The sequence below is a fragment of the Ascaphus truei genome, chromosome 5 (genome assembly GCF_040206685.1).
Source record: "Ascaphus truei isolate aAscTru1 chromosome 5, aAscTru1.hap1, whole genome shotgun sequence".
NCBI classification, from domain to species: domain Eukaryota; kingdom Metazoa; phylum Chordata; class Amphibia; order Anura; family Ascaphidae; genus Ascaphus; species Ascaphus truei.
The window spans coordinates 305415786-305428518 of NC_134487.1; the positions used below are offsets into that span (position 1 = coordinate 305415786).

The 12733-nt window shown below is 53.1% G+C and overlaps 1 protein-coding gene across 3 annotated transcripts in view; it reads left to right on the forward strand.

Moving 5' to 3' along the window:
- RERG (RAS like estrogen regulated growth inhibitor) overlaps positions 1 to 12733 on the forward strand; it is a 161216-nt gene that overhangs the window by 144509 nt on the left and 3974 nt on the right. Inside the window, exon 5 of one of the 3 annotated variants that reach the window (XM_075603034.1) lies at positions 2617 to 3622. The exons of 1 other annotated variant lie outside the window; for it this stretch is intronic. In XM_075603034.1, coding sequence (XP_075459149.1) covers positions 2617 to 3150 — 534 coding nt within the window. In that variant the 3' untranslated portion in view covers positions 3151 to 3622. One more of the 3 variants, XM_075603035.1, reaches the window with a different exon arrangement.

The following is a 12733-nucleotide window of genomic DNA, read 5'->3' on the forward strand; positions in this document are numbered from 1 at the left end:
GACTCCATCCAACATCCTGCTGTGTATACAAAAGCCGGCCTACTCTCCGGAATAGTATACGGGTACTTCTCCGCCTCCACTGATCTGAGGCCGGCCGCATAATTTTTACCCCACCTGGGCATCACCTCCCTCCTCTGCTGCCCTGATGGGTTCAACCTCAGTGGAGGCCGGGACTGCCGTAGTCCTAGCCGTTCCCTGCTGCGGTTCCTTCTGTGCTGCTCCCTAGGGCGGCTGCAGGCTCCGGCCCGCCCCTTGCGCTGTCCAGTGCTGGTGCAGCGTTGCCGTGTGCAGCGATGCCCCTAATCCTCATGTTGCATCCTGTCCTCACCGCGCTCGCCGGTCCTGACACCTCCAGGCCTCCGCTGCTGGAGCCCGCCCTGCTACTAAAGATTGGTAAAAATATCAAAATACGTTTTCCAACACTGTTTCCGCCACAATTCGCTCCGTGGTGCGAAATCCGACTACAGATTTGATCCACTCTTTATCCATGCGGATTTTTCCGCTGAATCCACAGATAACAATCCATGTGGATTTTACCTGGAATCCACCTCTTACGCCCTGCGCAGAATCCATCATGCATCCGCCTCCATGTTCACCCATAAGAGCTTCACCTGACAAATCCACCCCATAGATAAATCCTCACGAATTCTGCCCCAAAATCTGGGACCCAGTTCAAATTCGTACTTCCCTGCAAAAATGTACGCAAAATCTGCCTAATATACCCCAAATCCACGCTCCCTGCCAAAATCTACGCCAAATCCGCCCCATACACCCCCAAAACCAACCCGAAGCATCCACGGACCCCAGGAACCCGCTCAATCCGTGGTGATTTGTACAAAACCACAAGATAACATTTCTTTTGTCTACCTTCCGCTGTCCACCTCTGCTGCTGTCTCCCCGCTCCGCCGCGCACTCCATCCGGCCGAGATTCCCACCTAACCGCGAGCACGTGAGCCAGCAGCCACTCAGGACCGCACCGCCACACTTCCTACAGCAACTCTCTCATCCACGCATCTCCGCTGCATACCTCAACCGCCATCATCTCCGCTGGGCCCTCCGACCGCGTCTTTCTTCCTCTGGCTAGGCCGCCATCTCTCAGGGAACCAGGAAAATGAGACTTCGCTTCAGTGGATCCTAGGCTGCGTTCAGGGTGGCGCTGTGCTGGTGCGGGCGCTCACGCTCGCCAACGATGAGACACATTGAGACAATGTGTGTGGCCTGCGTGAGCTCCCTCCTGCCGCGTGCCCGTGAGCTGTCCTCGGCGCTCAGTTTTCAAGAGTTTCAAATTTTGAATCTGCAGCTCCGACTTTAGATCACATGACCTACTTTACCCAATCAGTTGACAGCAAGGCAAAAACCAATGCAATACAAGCATTGGGAGCTTGTATTGTATTGCATTGCATTGGCTGTCCTCTGACACGAAACGGGGGGGGGGGGCACGAAACAGGATGACACACGAAACGGTGACACACGAAACGGGGGGACACGAAATGGGGGGGGACACGAAACGGGGGGGGGACACGAAACTTAAAACGGAGTGATGTGAACGGGGGGGGGGGGTAAAACGAAGTGCTGGTGTGGGGGGGGGGTAAATGAAGTGGTGTGGTGTTTGGGGGGGGGGCAAACAGAGTGGTGGTGGGGGGGCAAACGTGGGTGGTGGGGGGGCAGACGGGCTGGAGGGGGGCAAACAGAGTGGTGGGGGGGCAAATGGGGTGGTGGGGGGGGGGGCAAACAGGGTGGTGGGGCAAATGGAGTGGTGGGGGGGCAAACGGGGTGGTGGGGCAAACGGAGTGGTGTGGGGAAAACGGGGTGGTGGGATCAAACGGAGTGGTGGGGGGGCAAACTGGTGGTGGGGGCAAACGGGGTGGTGAGGGGGGCAAACAGGGTGGTGGGGGCAAACGGAGTGGTGGGGGAGGGCAAACGGGATGGTGGAGCAAACGGGGTGGTGGGGGCAAAAGGAGAGGGGAGGGTCAGGGGGGAGAGAGGGGAGGTTCTGGTTTGGTGGGGGAGGGAGAGAGCGTGGGGGGGGGGAGAGAGAGAGTGCAGGGGGGGCAGGAGAGAGATAGCGCAGGGTTGGGGTGGGAGAGAGAGCACAGGGGGTGGGAGAGGAGAGCGCAGGGGGGGTGGGAGAGAGAGAGCACAGGGGGGGTGGGAGAGAGAGTGCAGGGGGGCGGGAGAGAGCGCAGAGGGGGAACGGGAGAGAGCGCAGGGGGGTGGGAGAGAGCACAGGGGGCAGGAGGGAGAGAGCGCAGGAGGGGTGGGAGAGCAGGGGAGAGAGCAATGGGGGGGAGAGAGAGAGAGAGATTGGGGAGTGGGAGAGAGAGAGGGAGGGGGGAGAGAGAGGGAGGGGGAGAGAGAGGGAGGGGGGGAAAGAGAGAGCAGGAGAGAGAGAGGGGGCAGGGAGAAAGAAGAAGCAGAGGTCCCAAAATGGGGCCGTCGCGCCCATAATGGCCCGTGCCTCCAGGGGGTACTTAACGTGCCTTCCTTTCCTTCCCCCCACCACGAGGCTTGGTGGATTTGCGCGCGAATCAACAAGAGGAGGGGCTAATGGGGCGGGCTATTTAAACCCTGCGCTCGCAAAAGCTACTCACTGACTCTGTTTTTTTCTCCCTGCAGGTCCCTGTGAGCGTGGTGTCCCCCGATAGCAGCATGGATCCCCGCAGCACGAGCAGCATCCAGGCTCAGGCAGCTGACCGCCGGACACAGCGCCCGGCGGCCCCACGGAAGCAGTGGCCAGAGCAGGAAGAGCTGCAGCCCTCTCCCATCCGGAGAGGGAACCAGGCGGCCCAGCCTCGTTCACAGCCCCCTCAGCCCCGCTCTCAGCCCCCTCAGCCCCCTCACAGCTCCTCTCCCATCCGGAGAGGGAAGCAGGCGGCCCAGCCTCGTTCACAGCCCCCTCAGCCCCGCTCTCAGCCCCCACAGCCCCCTCAGCCCCGCTCACAGCTCCTCTCCCATCCGGAGAGGGAAGCAGGCGGCCCAGCCTCGCTCTCAGCCCCGCTCCCAGCCCCCTCACAGCTCCTCTCCCAGCCGCAGAGGAAGGGAATCAGCCCGGCAGGCTGGCTCCGCCCCCCAGCCTCACTCCCGTGCCTGCTCGCAGCAGAGCAGGGAAGGGAGGGCTGTTCCACCCCCCCTCATGGGAGAGGACTTTAGCCACCACCCTGCAGCTCCAGTCCCCGCTCCCCCTGCTGGCATGGCCCCCCCCATCCCTGCAAAACCAGCCCCCAGCCACCCTCCCCCTGCTGGCATGGCCCCCTCCATCCCTGCAAAAACGGCCCCTCCAGCCCCCAGCCACCCTCCCCCTGCAGCTGTTAGCCACGCTCCCACTGCTGGCCTGCCCCCCCCTTCCGCTGCACAGCACATCGCCCCCCCTGCTATACATAACACCCCCCCCCCCCAGGGCCGGCCCGAGCCAGCCCACCAACGCGGCACAGCCACCCTCGGCGCTCCTGGCGCCTTACCCCCAAGCGCTTTACCCCCAAGCGCTTTACCACCAAGCGCCTTACCACCAAGCGCTTTACCCCCAAGCGCTTTACGCCCACGCGTCCCATGCCCCCCCATACGCACCGGCAAATCACACGCACTACGCTCCTGCGCCGTATGCACCTGCCCCCTACGCGCCATACCACCGCCAGTGCAGGCACCCACACACCATGCCCCAGTGCCCGGTGCACCTGCGCCAGACGCCCCTGGCGCGCCGGCACCTGCCTTGGATACATCAACGGCGGTCCCGCTGCCCCTGCCTGCGGGGTGCCCCCCAGTGCCCCGGGCACCTCCCCAGGCGGATGCGCCGGCACCAATGGCGCTGGGAAGCGTCGCCGATCCGGGGAGCAGTAACAGGAGCCGTGCAGCTGCCAAAAGACCCAGGACCGGTCACCCAGGTGCACAAGCCGCAGGATCAGGTGAGCATGAAAATGCAGCATTGGAATGTAATGAGGATGATGTTGATGGGGACGTTAGGGATGGGGGGTCGGTTAGGTCAGGGTCGGACTGTGAGTCCCAGGGGTCAGACAGCGAGAATAGTGAGAGAGCGAGCAGCGAGTCAGACGCAAGCAGCGGCGCAGACAGCGACGAGACCCCAGGGGTAAAGCGCATAAGGAAACAGGTAGAGGCGTTGAGCAAGGCGGCAAAGCGGAGTAGGACAGATAAGGGAAAACGCAAAGCGCGCAAAGACAAAGGGGCGGCTTCCACCCACAGTGGGGAGGATTCGTTTGCAGTTGAAACTAGCCCCCTGTACACACACCTGCCCAGGAGAACACAGAGAGACATATGTAACAGGAAGTATGTGGATATGTTCAAGCTGTCTGTAAAGGGGCGAGCAGAGAGGCAACGCGCGCGAGAGGCAGGCGAGAAAGGGCAGGTAGTGAGGAGTAACGCAAACTGGGTTACGGGTTTCATTGTGTTCGGGGACACGGTTTCCTTTCAAAACATCCCAAGGAATTGCATAATGTGATGAGATACATGAGCGTGATACAGAACATACATGACGAACACGAGGGGTCAGCGTGGCGGGATTATGACGAGCAGTTCAGGCATAGGTGGCAGGGGGATACACGGTTGAGTTTGGGGAAGATGGACATGGAATTGTGGATGAAGTTAGTGGGACGGGGTAAGCAGGGGGGCGACGCCACCTTTCCCAAGGGTCCAGGCGATCGGCCTGGGAGTGATTCAACAAGCAGGGGCAATAAAAGGGAGTGTTGGGCGTTTAATGATAAACACTGCAAACTGGGGGCGGGTTGCAAGTTTAGGCATGTGTGTAGCCGGTGCGGGGGTAGCCACCCCGTCACGAAGTGCTTCAAAGGCCATGGGCAACCGGAGCCAGGGGAGAGGGAAGGCGCTAACACCGGTCAGCCTTAGCGGTGTGGGCCGTTGGCTAAAGGGGTACCCCGACCGGGAGAAGGTGGTTTTTTCTTGGAGGAGGGTTTAGAAAGGGGTTTTTTCACACAGTGGGGGGGTGAGTTAAAGGGGATAAAATTGGGACGTATGGTGGGCCCATTCACACACACCCCCCCCCCCCCCCATTGCTCAGTTAATGATTTCCCCGGGTGCAAGCAAAAAAATAAATATATATATATATGTATATGTATATATATATTATATTCAGGTAATTAAGACATATGGGGAGGGAGCACTATTGGTAAAATTGACATAGAGGCAGCCTTTTCGGCTGTTACTCTGGGCCCCCAGCAGCTTCAGAGGCACAATCGAATGCTCAAAGGGGCACATTAGGGGCCGGCAGGCGAGTAATTAGATAATCTACTAACATGTTTTCTGTCTTCACAGCAGGGGCCCCTCGATATTTTATTAATAACATGCCTTTGCAAGCGATCAGCAGTCATGGTTTAGGGTCACAGCTTGGGGTGTGGGGTGAGTCCCCAGTAAGTGGCCTTACTGGGTCCTCCGGGTGGCGGAACTGTCAGGCCAGTCATCGTAGGGACACCGTGAATTCCCGAAATGGGGCTCCACCCGATGCGGATGGGCCGCCAGGTAACGGTTCCCCTGAAAAGATCGTGCGGGCTGGAGGCGCCGACGCAGGCGGTCGGTCGCTGTACCCCTGGCACCAATCTTAGGCAGCTGGGCTCTATCCTATGCGGGTAGGCCCAGGCGGCTCTGATAAGGGGGACCTAGGGGCCGTGGAGAGTGTCTCTCGCGGTGGAGAGTGTCTCTCCCAGTAACGGTAGACGGGGGCCGTGGAGAGTGTCTCTCGCGGCGGAGAGTGTCTCTCCTGGTGGACGGTAGATTAGGGCGGGTGGAGGAGGGCTCCCCCCGCCGGAAGATACCGAGAATAGGGATGACAAAGGACTAAGATTATGGCTGACAGTTATTTGCAGGTATTGTTAAAACAATAAAGCTGTGACCATTTTTACTTCCACAAAACTGTGTCGTCTCAGTTTGTTAGGGGGGTGTAAGTAAACCACGCAGTAGGCACACTAGGCCGTTAAGAAGAAGCAGAGGTCCCAAAATGGGGCCGTCGCGCCCATAATGGCCCGTGCCTCCAGGGGGTACTTAACGTGCCTTCCTTTCCTTCCCCCCACCACGAGGCTTGGTGGATTTGCGCGCGAATCAACAAGAGGAGGGGCTAATGGGGCGGGCTATTTAAACCCTGCGCTCGCAAAAGCTACTCACTGACTCTGTTTTCCCACCCACCCATCCCATTGAGAATGTAATGTTGTGTTGTGTATAACCATATTTTATGAATCTGTTAGCAGATCCATCGTTACAGCTTTGGCGGAACGCGGAACTGTCAGGCCAGTCATCGTAGGGACACCGTGAATTCCCGAAATGGGGCTCCACCCGATGCGGATGGGCCGCCAGGTAACGGTTCCCCTGAAAAGATCGTGCGGGCTGGAGGCGCCGACGCAGGCGGTCGGTCGCTGTACCCCTGGCACCAATCTTAGGCAGCTGGGCTCTATCCTATGCGGGTAGGCCCAGGCGGCTCTGATAAGGGGGACCTAGGGGCCGTGGAGAGTGTCTCTCGCGGTGGAGAGTGTCTCTCCCAGTAACGGTAGACGGGGGCCGTGGAGAGTGTCTCTCGCGGCGGAGAGTGTCTCTCCTGGTGGACGGTAGATTAGGGCGGGTGGAGGAGGGCTCCCCCCGCCGGAAGATACCGAGAATAGGGATGACAAAGGACTAAGATTATGGCTGACAGTTATTTGCAGGTATTGTTAAAACAATAAAGCTGTGACCATTTTTACTTCCACAAAACTGTGTCGTCTCAGTTTGTTAGGGGGGTGTAAGTAAACCACGCAGTAGGCACACTAGGCCGTTAAGAAGGGGAGGAGAGAGAGGGAGGGGGAGAGAGAGCAGGGGGAGAGAAAGAGAGGGGGGAGAGGGAGAGAGAGGGGATATATATATATATATGTGGGGGCGTGTCAGTGGGACGGGGGCGTGTCAGTGGGACGGGGGGGGGCATCTATTGCAGTAACATATGTTACTGCAATAGATGCCCCCCCCGTCCAACTGACACACCCCCCGTCCCACTGACACGCCCCCGTCCCACTGACACGCCTCCCGTCCCACTGACACCCCCCCCCCTGCGCTCGCCCAGGGCTCTCTGGTGTAGAAATTCCTGGATATATCTGAACACCACACTTTCTCCTCTTTACACAGATTAGCATATTTGGACAATAAAGAGAGAATTAAACATATTCATACAAACATTCACATTTAAATGGATCAAAGACAGGTTGACATCGGTAACAAGAAGAAATACCTTTTCTAAAGAGACTCCTGTTTTCTCAGTGCAGCGTTGAGGGCTTCCTGTGTTAGGGATGCACCCACTCTGCCCACACAACAAGCACGGTGCTGCATTCAGCACAGCATCATTGAATAAAGCAGGTGTTCTTTGGGTACAAGCCTTTGCTTTTCTCAGTGGAAGTGCGTTCTTTGATTTTGTTTGTCGTTTCTAATGATTATGTTTGCATATGCTGGCGTGTGCATTTAATGTATGCAATATATTGTTTTTAAGAAGCCAGCATAAAATTAGCAACCGTATAATTGTATACGTGTTCTTATACAGTAAATGTATGCATTATATGAAACCTGTAATTTGTTATTTATGCCTACACAAAAATCTTCCACAACAACCTATTCAGAAATGTATTCTTCAGTTACTGGGGGTACTAGCACAGAAAATCAGTTCGCTTCAGCTATAAACACATTCTGAAAAAGAGATATACATTGTCCAGATCAGGCGTAGCCACCTCCAGTCCTCAAGAGCTACCAACAGGTCAGGTTTTCAGGGTATTTTCAACTGCACCACTTATTGAGCCATCTGTGCTGAAGCAGGGACTGATTTAGCCACCTGTGCTGAAGCTGGGATATCCTGAGAACTTGACCTGTTGGTAGCTCTTTATTTGAGTTGATTACTTGAGGAGTTGATTACTCCTGGCCTAGATGGATGAGCAATCCCCCAGACATCAAAGCCCGTTCAAGACCCTTAAAATAAATGAATAAACTATATTTATATATTTATATGAGTTACTGCCAGAACAGTTTTGGTTTTAACATGTACAGAATAAACTATTATACTCCGTTTATACAGATGTATCAGGTGTTAATGCTCCGGCTGGCGTGTTGCAGTGGGACACACGCAATACACCAGCGGGCTCAGACGCCATTGTGTCTACATTAGCCGCGCTACAAAAAGAGGCGGGCCAACACATTGTAGCATGCTCTGGCACACGCCACATTGGTATGTCCCAGTGTAAGTACACTGCTAAAATGATGCAGCTAATATGTAATTATGAATAATGACCACACACCAGCAGTAGATAATTATTAAGGCCTTGGAAGCATGAGTTAACATTGTAGCTGCTGTCCATGAGAATCAACTTAGCAACTGCAGAGTTTACAGCTCCTGAGTGCACAATTCCACCAAAAGCAGCTAGCACATTGCTTGGTTCCCCTCCATTGTTAATTGGAACTTGTGAGCTTCCTCGTACAGACATGATCACCCAAAGAGAAGACCCCATCACGTTGCCATCGCCCACACTGACAATACAGAATTACCTCCTATAACTTGTATATACCCAATTATAATTTGCAATAGCCTAGAAAAATGATTGATTTATGGCTCAATAAATTGACCTGTTTGTCTGCATCGAGCCCACCTGCCCATCTCTTCCCTGAAAGACGAGGCGTAGGCCCACCGGTCCGTTATTTTTGTGGTAACGCGCGTTACGGAAATTGGGAATAGACGTTATTTTTCTTCCGTTTAACGGTATCCTCAAAGCTAATGAGATGCAAGAATGACGTCGTTTTGTAAAAGTAGTAGCGATGGGGATCTTCATGGCTCCGAGACGCGTTCTCCGATACACTGCACAGCGCCTTGGTCAAACTTTAACGCGCGGGGGAGGGGGATGTAGCAGGGGGGAGCAAGGATCGGGGGGAGCGGGGTCTGCCCTTTCTTGATGAAATTAGCCCTGTCCACGCTGGCTTCCTGGACAGGAGCAGTGAAGGGTAAGCATGGTAGGGAGACCCTCTTTGGGAAGCTGCCTTTGGGGAGACTCGTGTGGTCTCATATCAAAGAAGTCCTGAGGTAGAAGACAGCTGAAAACTGGTTTCAGCATGTACTCTTCCAGGGGAGAGGGGCTTCATAAGGGAAAAAGGGGGCTACGCTATACACAATGTGGGGAGATGGGGGCGAGGGGCTGACAATGAGACGGCACAGGCTGGGCTTCTCCTTCTGTCACATGGTTTGCTGTTATTGCCCTGTGATTAGTATCAGTCTGTAATACCGCAGCTGTAGTGCCTGTTACTCATCATATTCATACACTGATATCACTAATCAAGGAGAGGCAGATGCCCCGGCTCTCCCCCTGCCCCGGCTCTCCCCCTGCCCCGAATCTCCCCCTGCCGGCGGCAAACACCCCGGCCCGCAGGCAGCTGCCCCGGCTCTCCCCCTGCCCCGGCTCTCCTCCTGCCGGTGAGGTATCAATAGCAGTATTGTCACGATGACCCCCTGCTTCAATCCCCTAGTTTACATTTAACAGCTGGATTGCCTCTTTATAGCAGCAATCCCACGATTTGTGTCAGCACAGGTCGCAGACTTAGCCACTGACTGAGCCACCTGTACTGAAGCAGGGGTATCCCTAATATTCGGCTTGTTGGTGGCCCTTGGAGGACTGCAGTTAGCCCGCCCCTGAACTAGTTCATATACTGTATATAAATAAATAACGATGTACATGTATGATAAAACATTTTTGTATATATTTTGGAGGGCTTGCTGCTTTAACACAGTGATGCGAGAAGGGAAAGTATAATGAAGAATTTTGCTTTGATTTAATGCAGGAGGACATTTTTATTGCCCCCTTTTCTCTATTATTTGTAATTTTCACCTTTCAATGCACCCTTTAGATTAGAATCAGAACTTGGCGCTGGAAGAGTTAAACAGTTTACTTCCCGTTGGGCCGGTCAGGACGTGCGCTGCTGTGAGACACAGCCCAAATTTCTGGGCTCCTGCTAATGGGGACTTCTGACATTTGTCTTCAAGAAAATGAATGACAGTAAATGTTGCAAAAACAATTTAAAACAATATCCGATGTAAAATGATATGTTTTGGTGCATCCAGCGGTGCGTATACTGGGGGCCCCCCAAGTGGAGCTGGAGAATTTGTAGGGGGGGGGGCGCGGTTGGTTACAGAGGCCCCACGCTCTTTCCCACAGCCGTGAGGCCTCTGCAACTCAATTACCTGCTCTCTGCGGGTTTTTGGCGACGCGCCACCATGGCAACGCACATCAAATGACGCGGCGAGGCGTCACATGACCCGCAACGTCATTTGACGCCGAGTCATTGGGAGTGGGGGCGCAAACGCTGCGGCTCCCGGGCAGGGGGGCGATGCTCAAGAAGATTGTACACCACGGAAATGCTGACTTACTGATTGCGTCAATGAATACCGACTATAGGAGAGCCACAGACTGTGAAAACCGGTCCCTGCTTAACAGCATTTACAGAATAATGATCATTTAGCGAGGTGGAAATAGTCACACACAGGATGTGATCTGTGGCATTTTATCATTGAGTCCTATGTGAGGCAGAATGATGCAGTTTCCATCAGAAGAATAGGTAGAAAAGTGCTTCAGAATCTCTTAATCTATTTCAAACGTGTTTGCTAAACAGACACAATGGCACAGTCATATTTCAGTGACTCATAAAACTTTGTACAGGTAAATCGCGCCCACCAGATTTACTTACACTGCCGTAAATAAACTGCAATCTGCATGTTGCCTTTTAATAATATTCTTAAATGCATAAAATGGACAGGTCATTAATTCATTGTTTCTCCTTTATAAACACTAAACATATTTACAATGTTTTGTCTGATTAGTCACTCGTCTTTATCTTGTAGTCTTGCTGCTTAATTATATTGTATTTTATTTATAAAATGTGTTACCAGGAAGTGATACACTGAGAGTTACCTCTCGTTCTCACGCATGTCCTGGGCACAGAGTTATAACGTGTTACAGGCAGTAATACAGTGAGAGTTACCTCTCGTTCTCACGCATGTCCTGGGCACAGAGTTATAACATGTGTTACAGGCAGTAATACAGTGAGAGTTACCTCTCGCTCTCACGCATGTCCTGGGCACAGAGTTATAACATGTGTTACAGGCAGTAATACAGTGAGAGTTACCTCTCGTTTTCACGTATGTCCTGAGCACAGAGTTATAACGTGTTACAGGAAGTAATACACTGAGAGTTACCTCTCGTTCTCACGCATGTCCTGGGCACAGAGTTATAACGTGTGTTACAGGCAGTAATACAGTGAGAGATACCTCTCGTTCTCACGCATGTCCTGGGCACAGAGTTATAACGTGTTACAGGCAGTAATACAGTGAGAGTTACCTCTCGTTCTCACGTATGTCCTGAGCACAGAGTTATAACGTGTGTTACAGGCAGTAATACAGTGAGAGATACCTCTCGTTCTCACGCATGTCCTGGGCACAGAGTTATAACGTGTTACAGGCAGTAATACAGTGAGAGTTACCTCTCGTTCTCACGTATGTCCTGGGCACAGAGTTATAACGTGTTACAGGCAGTAATACAGTGAGAGTTACCTCTCGTTCTCACGCATGTCCTGGGCACAGAGTTATAACGTGTTACAGGCAATAATACAGTGAGAGTTACCTCTCGTTCTCACGCATGTCCTGGGAACAGAGTTATAACGTGTTACAGGCAATAATACAGTGAGAGTTACCTCTCGTTCTCACGCATGTCCTGGGCACAGAGTTATAACGTGTGTTACAGGCAGTAATACAGTGAGAGATACCTCTCGTTCTCACGCATGTCCTGGGCACAGAGTTATAACATGTGTTACAGGCAGTAATACAGTGAGAGTTACCTCTCGTTCTCACGCATGTCCTGGGCACAGAGTTATAACGTGTGTTACAGGCAGTAATACAGTGAGAGATACCTCTCGTTCTCACGTCTGTCCTGGGCACAGAGTTATAACATGTGTTACAGGCAGTAATACAGTGAGAGTTACCTCTCGTTCTCACGCATGTCCTGGGCACAGAGTTATAACACGTGTTACAGGCAGTAATACAGTGAGAGTTACCTCTCGTTCTCACGCATGTCCTGGGCACAGAGTTATAACGTGTTACAGGCAGTAATACAGTGAGAGTTACCTCTCGTTCTCACGCATGTCCTGGGCACAGAGTTATAACGTGTTACAGGCAGTAATACAGTGAGAGTTACCTCTCGTTCTCACGCATGTCCTGGGCACAGAGTTATAACGTGTGTTACAGGCAGTAATACAGTGAGAGTTACCTCTCGTTCTCACGCATGTCCTGGGCACATAGTTATAACGTGTTACAGGCAGTAATACAGTGAGAGTTACCTCTCGTTCTCACGCATGTCCTGGGCACAGAGTTATAACGTGTTACAGGCAGTAATACAGTGAGAGTTACCTCTCGTTTTCACGTATGTCCTGGGCACAGAGTTATAATGTGTTACAGGCAGTAATACAGTGAGAGTTACCTCTCGTTCTCACGTATGTCCTGGGCACAGAGTTATAACACGTGTTACAGGCAGTAATACACTGAGAGTTACCTCTCGTTCTCACGTATGTCCTGGGCACAGAGTTATAACGTGTTACAGGCAGTAATACACTGAGAGTTACCTCTCGTTCTCACGCATGTCCTGGGCACAGAGTTATAACGTGTTACAGGCAGTAATACACTGAGAGTTACCTCTCGTTCTCACGCATGTCCTGGGCACAGAGTTATAACACGTGT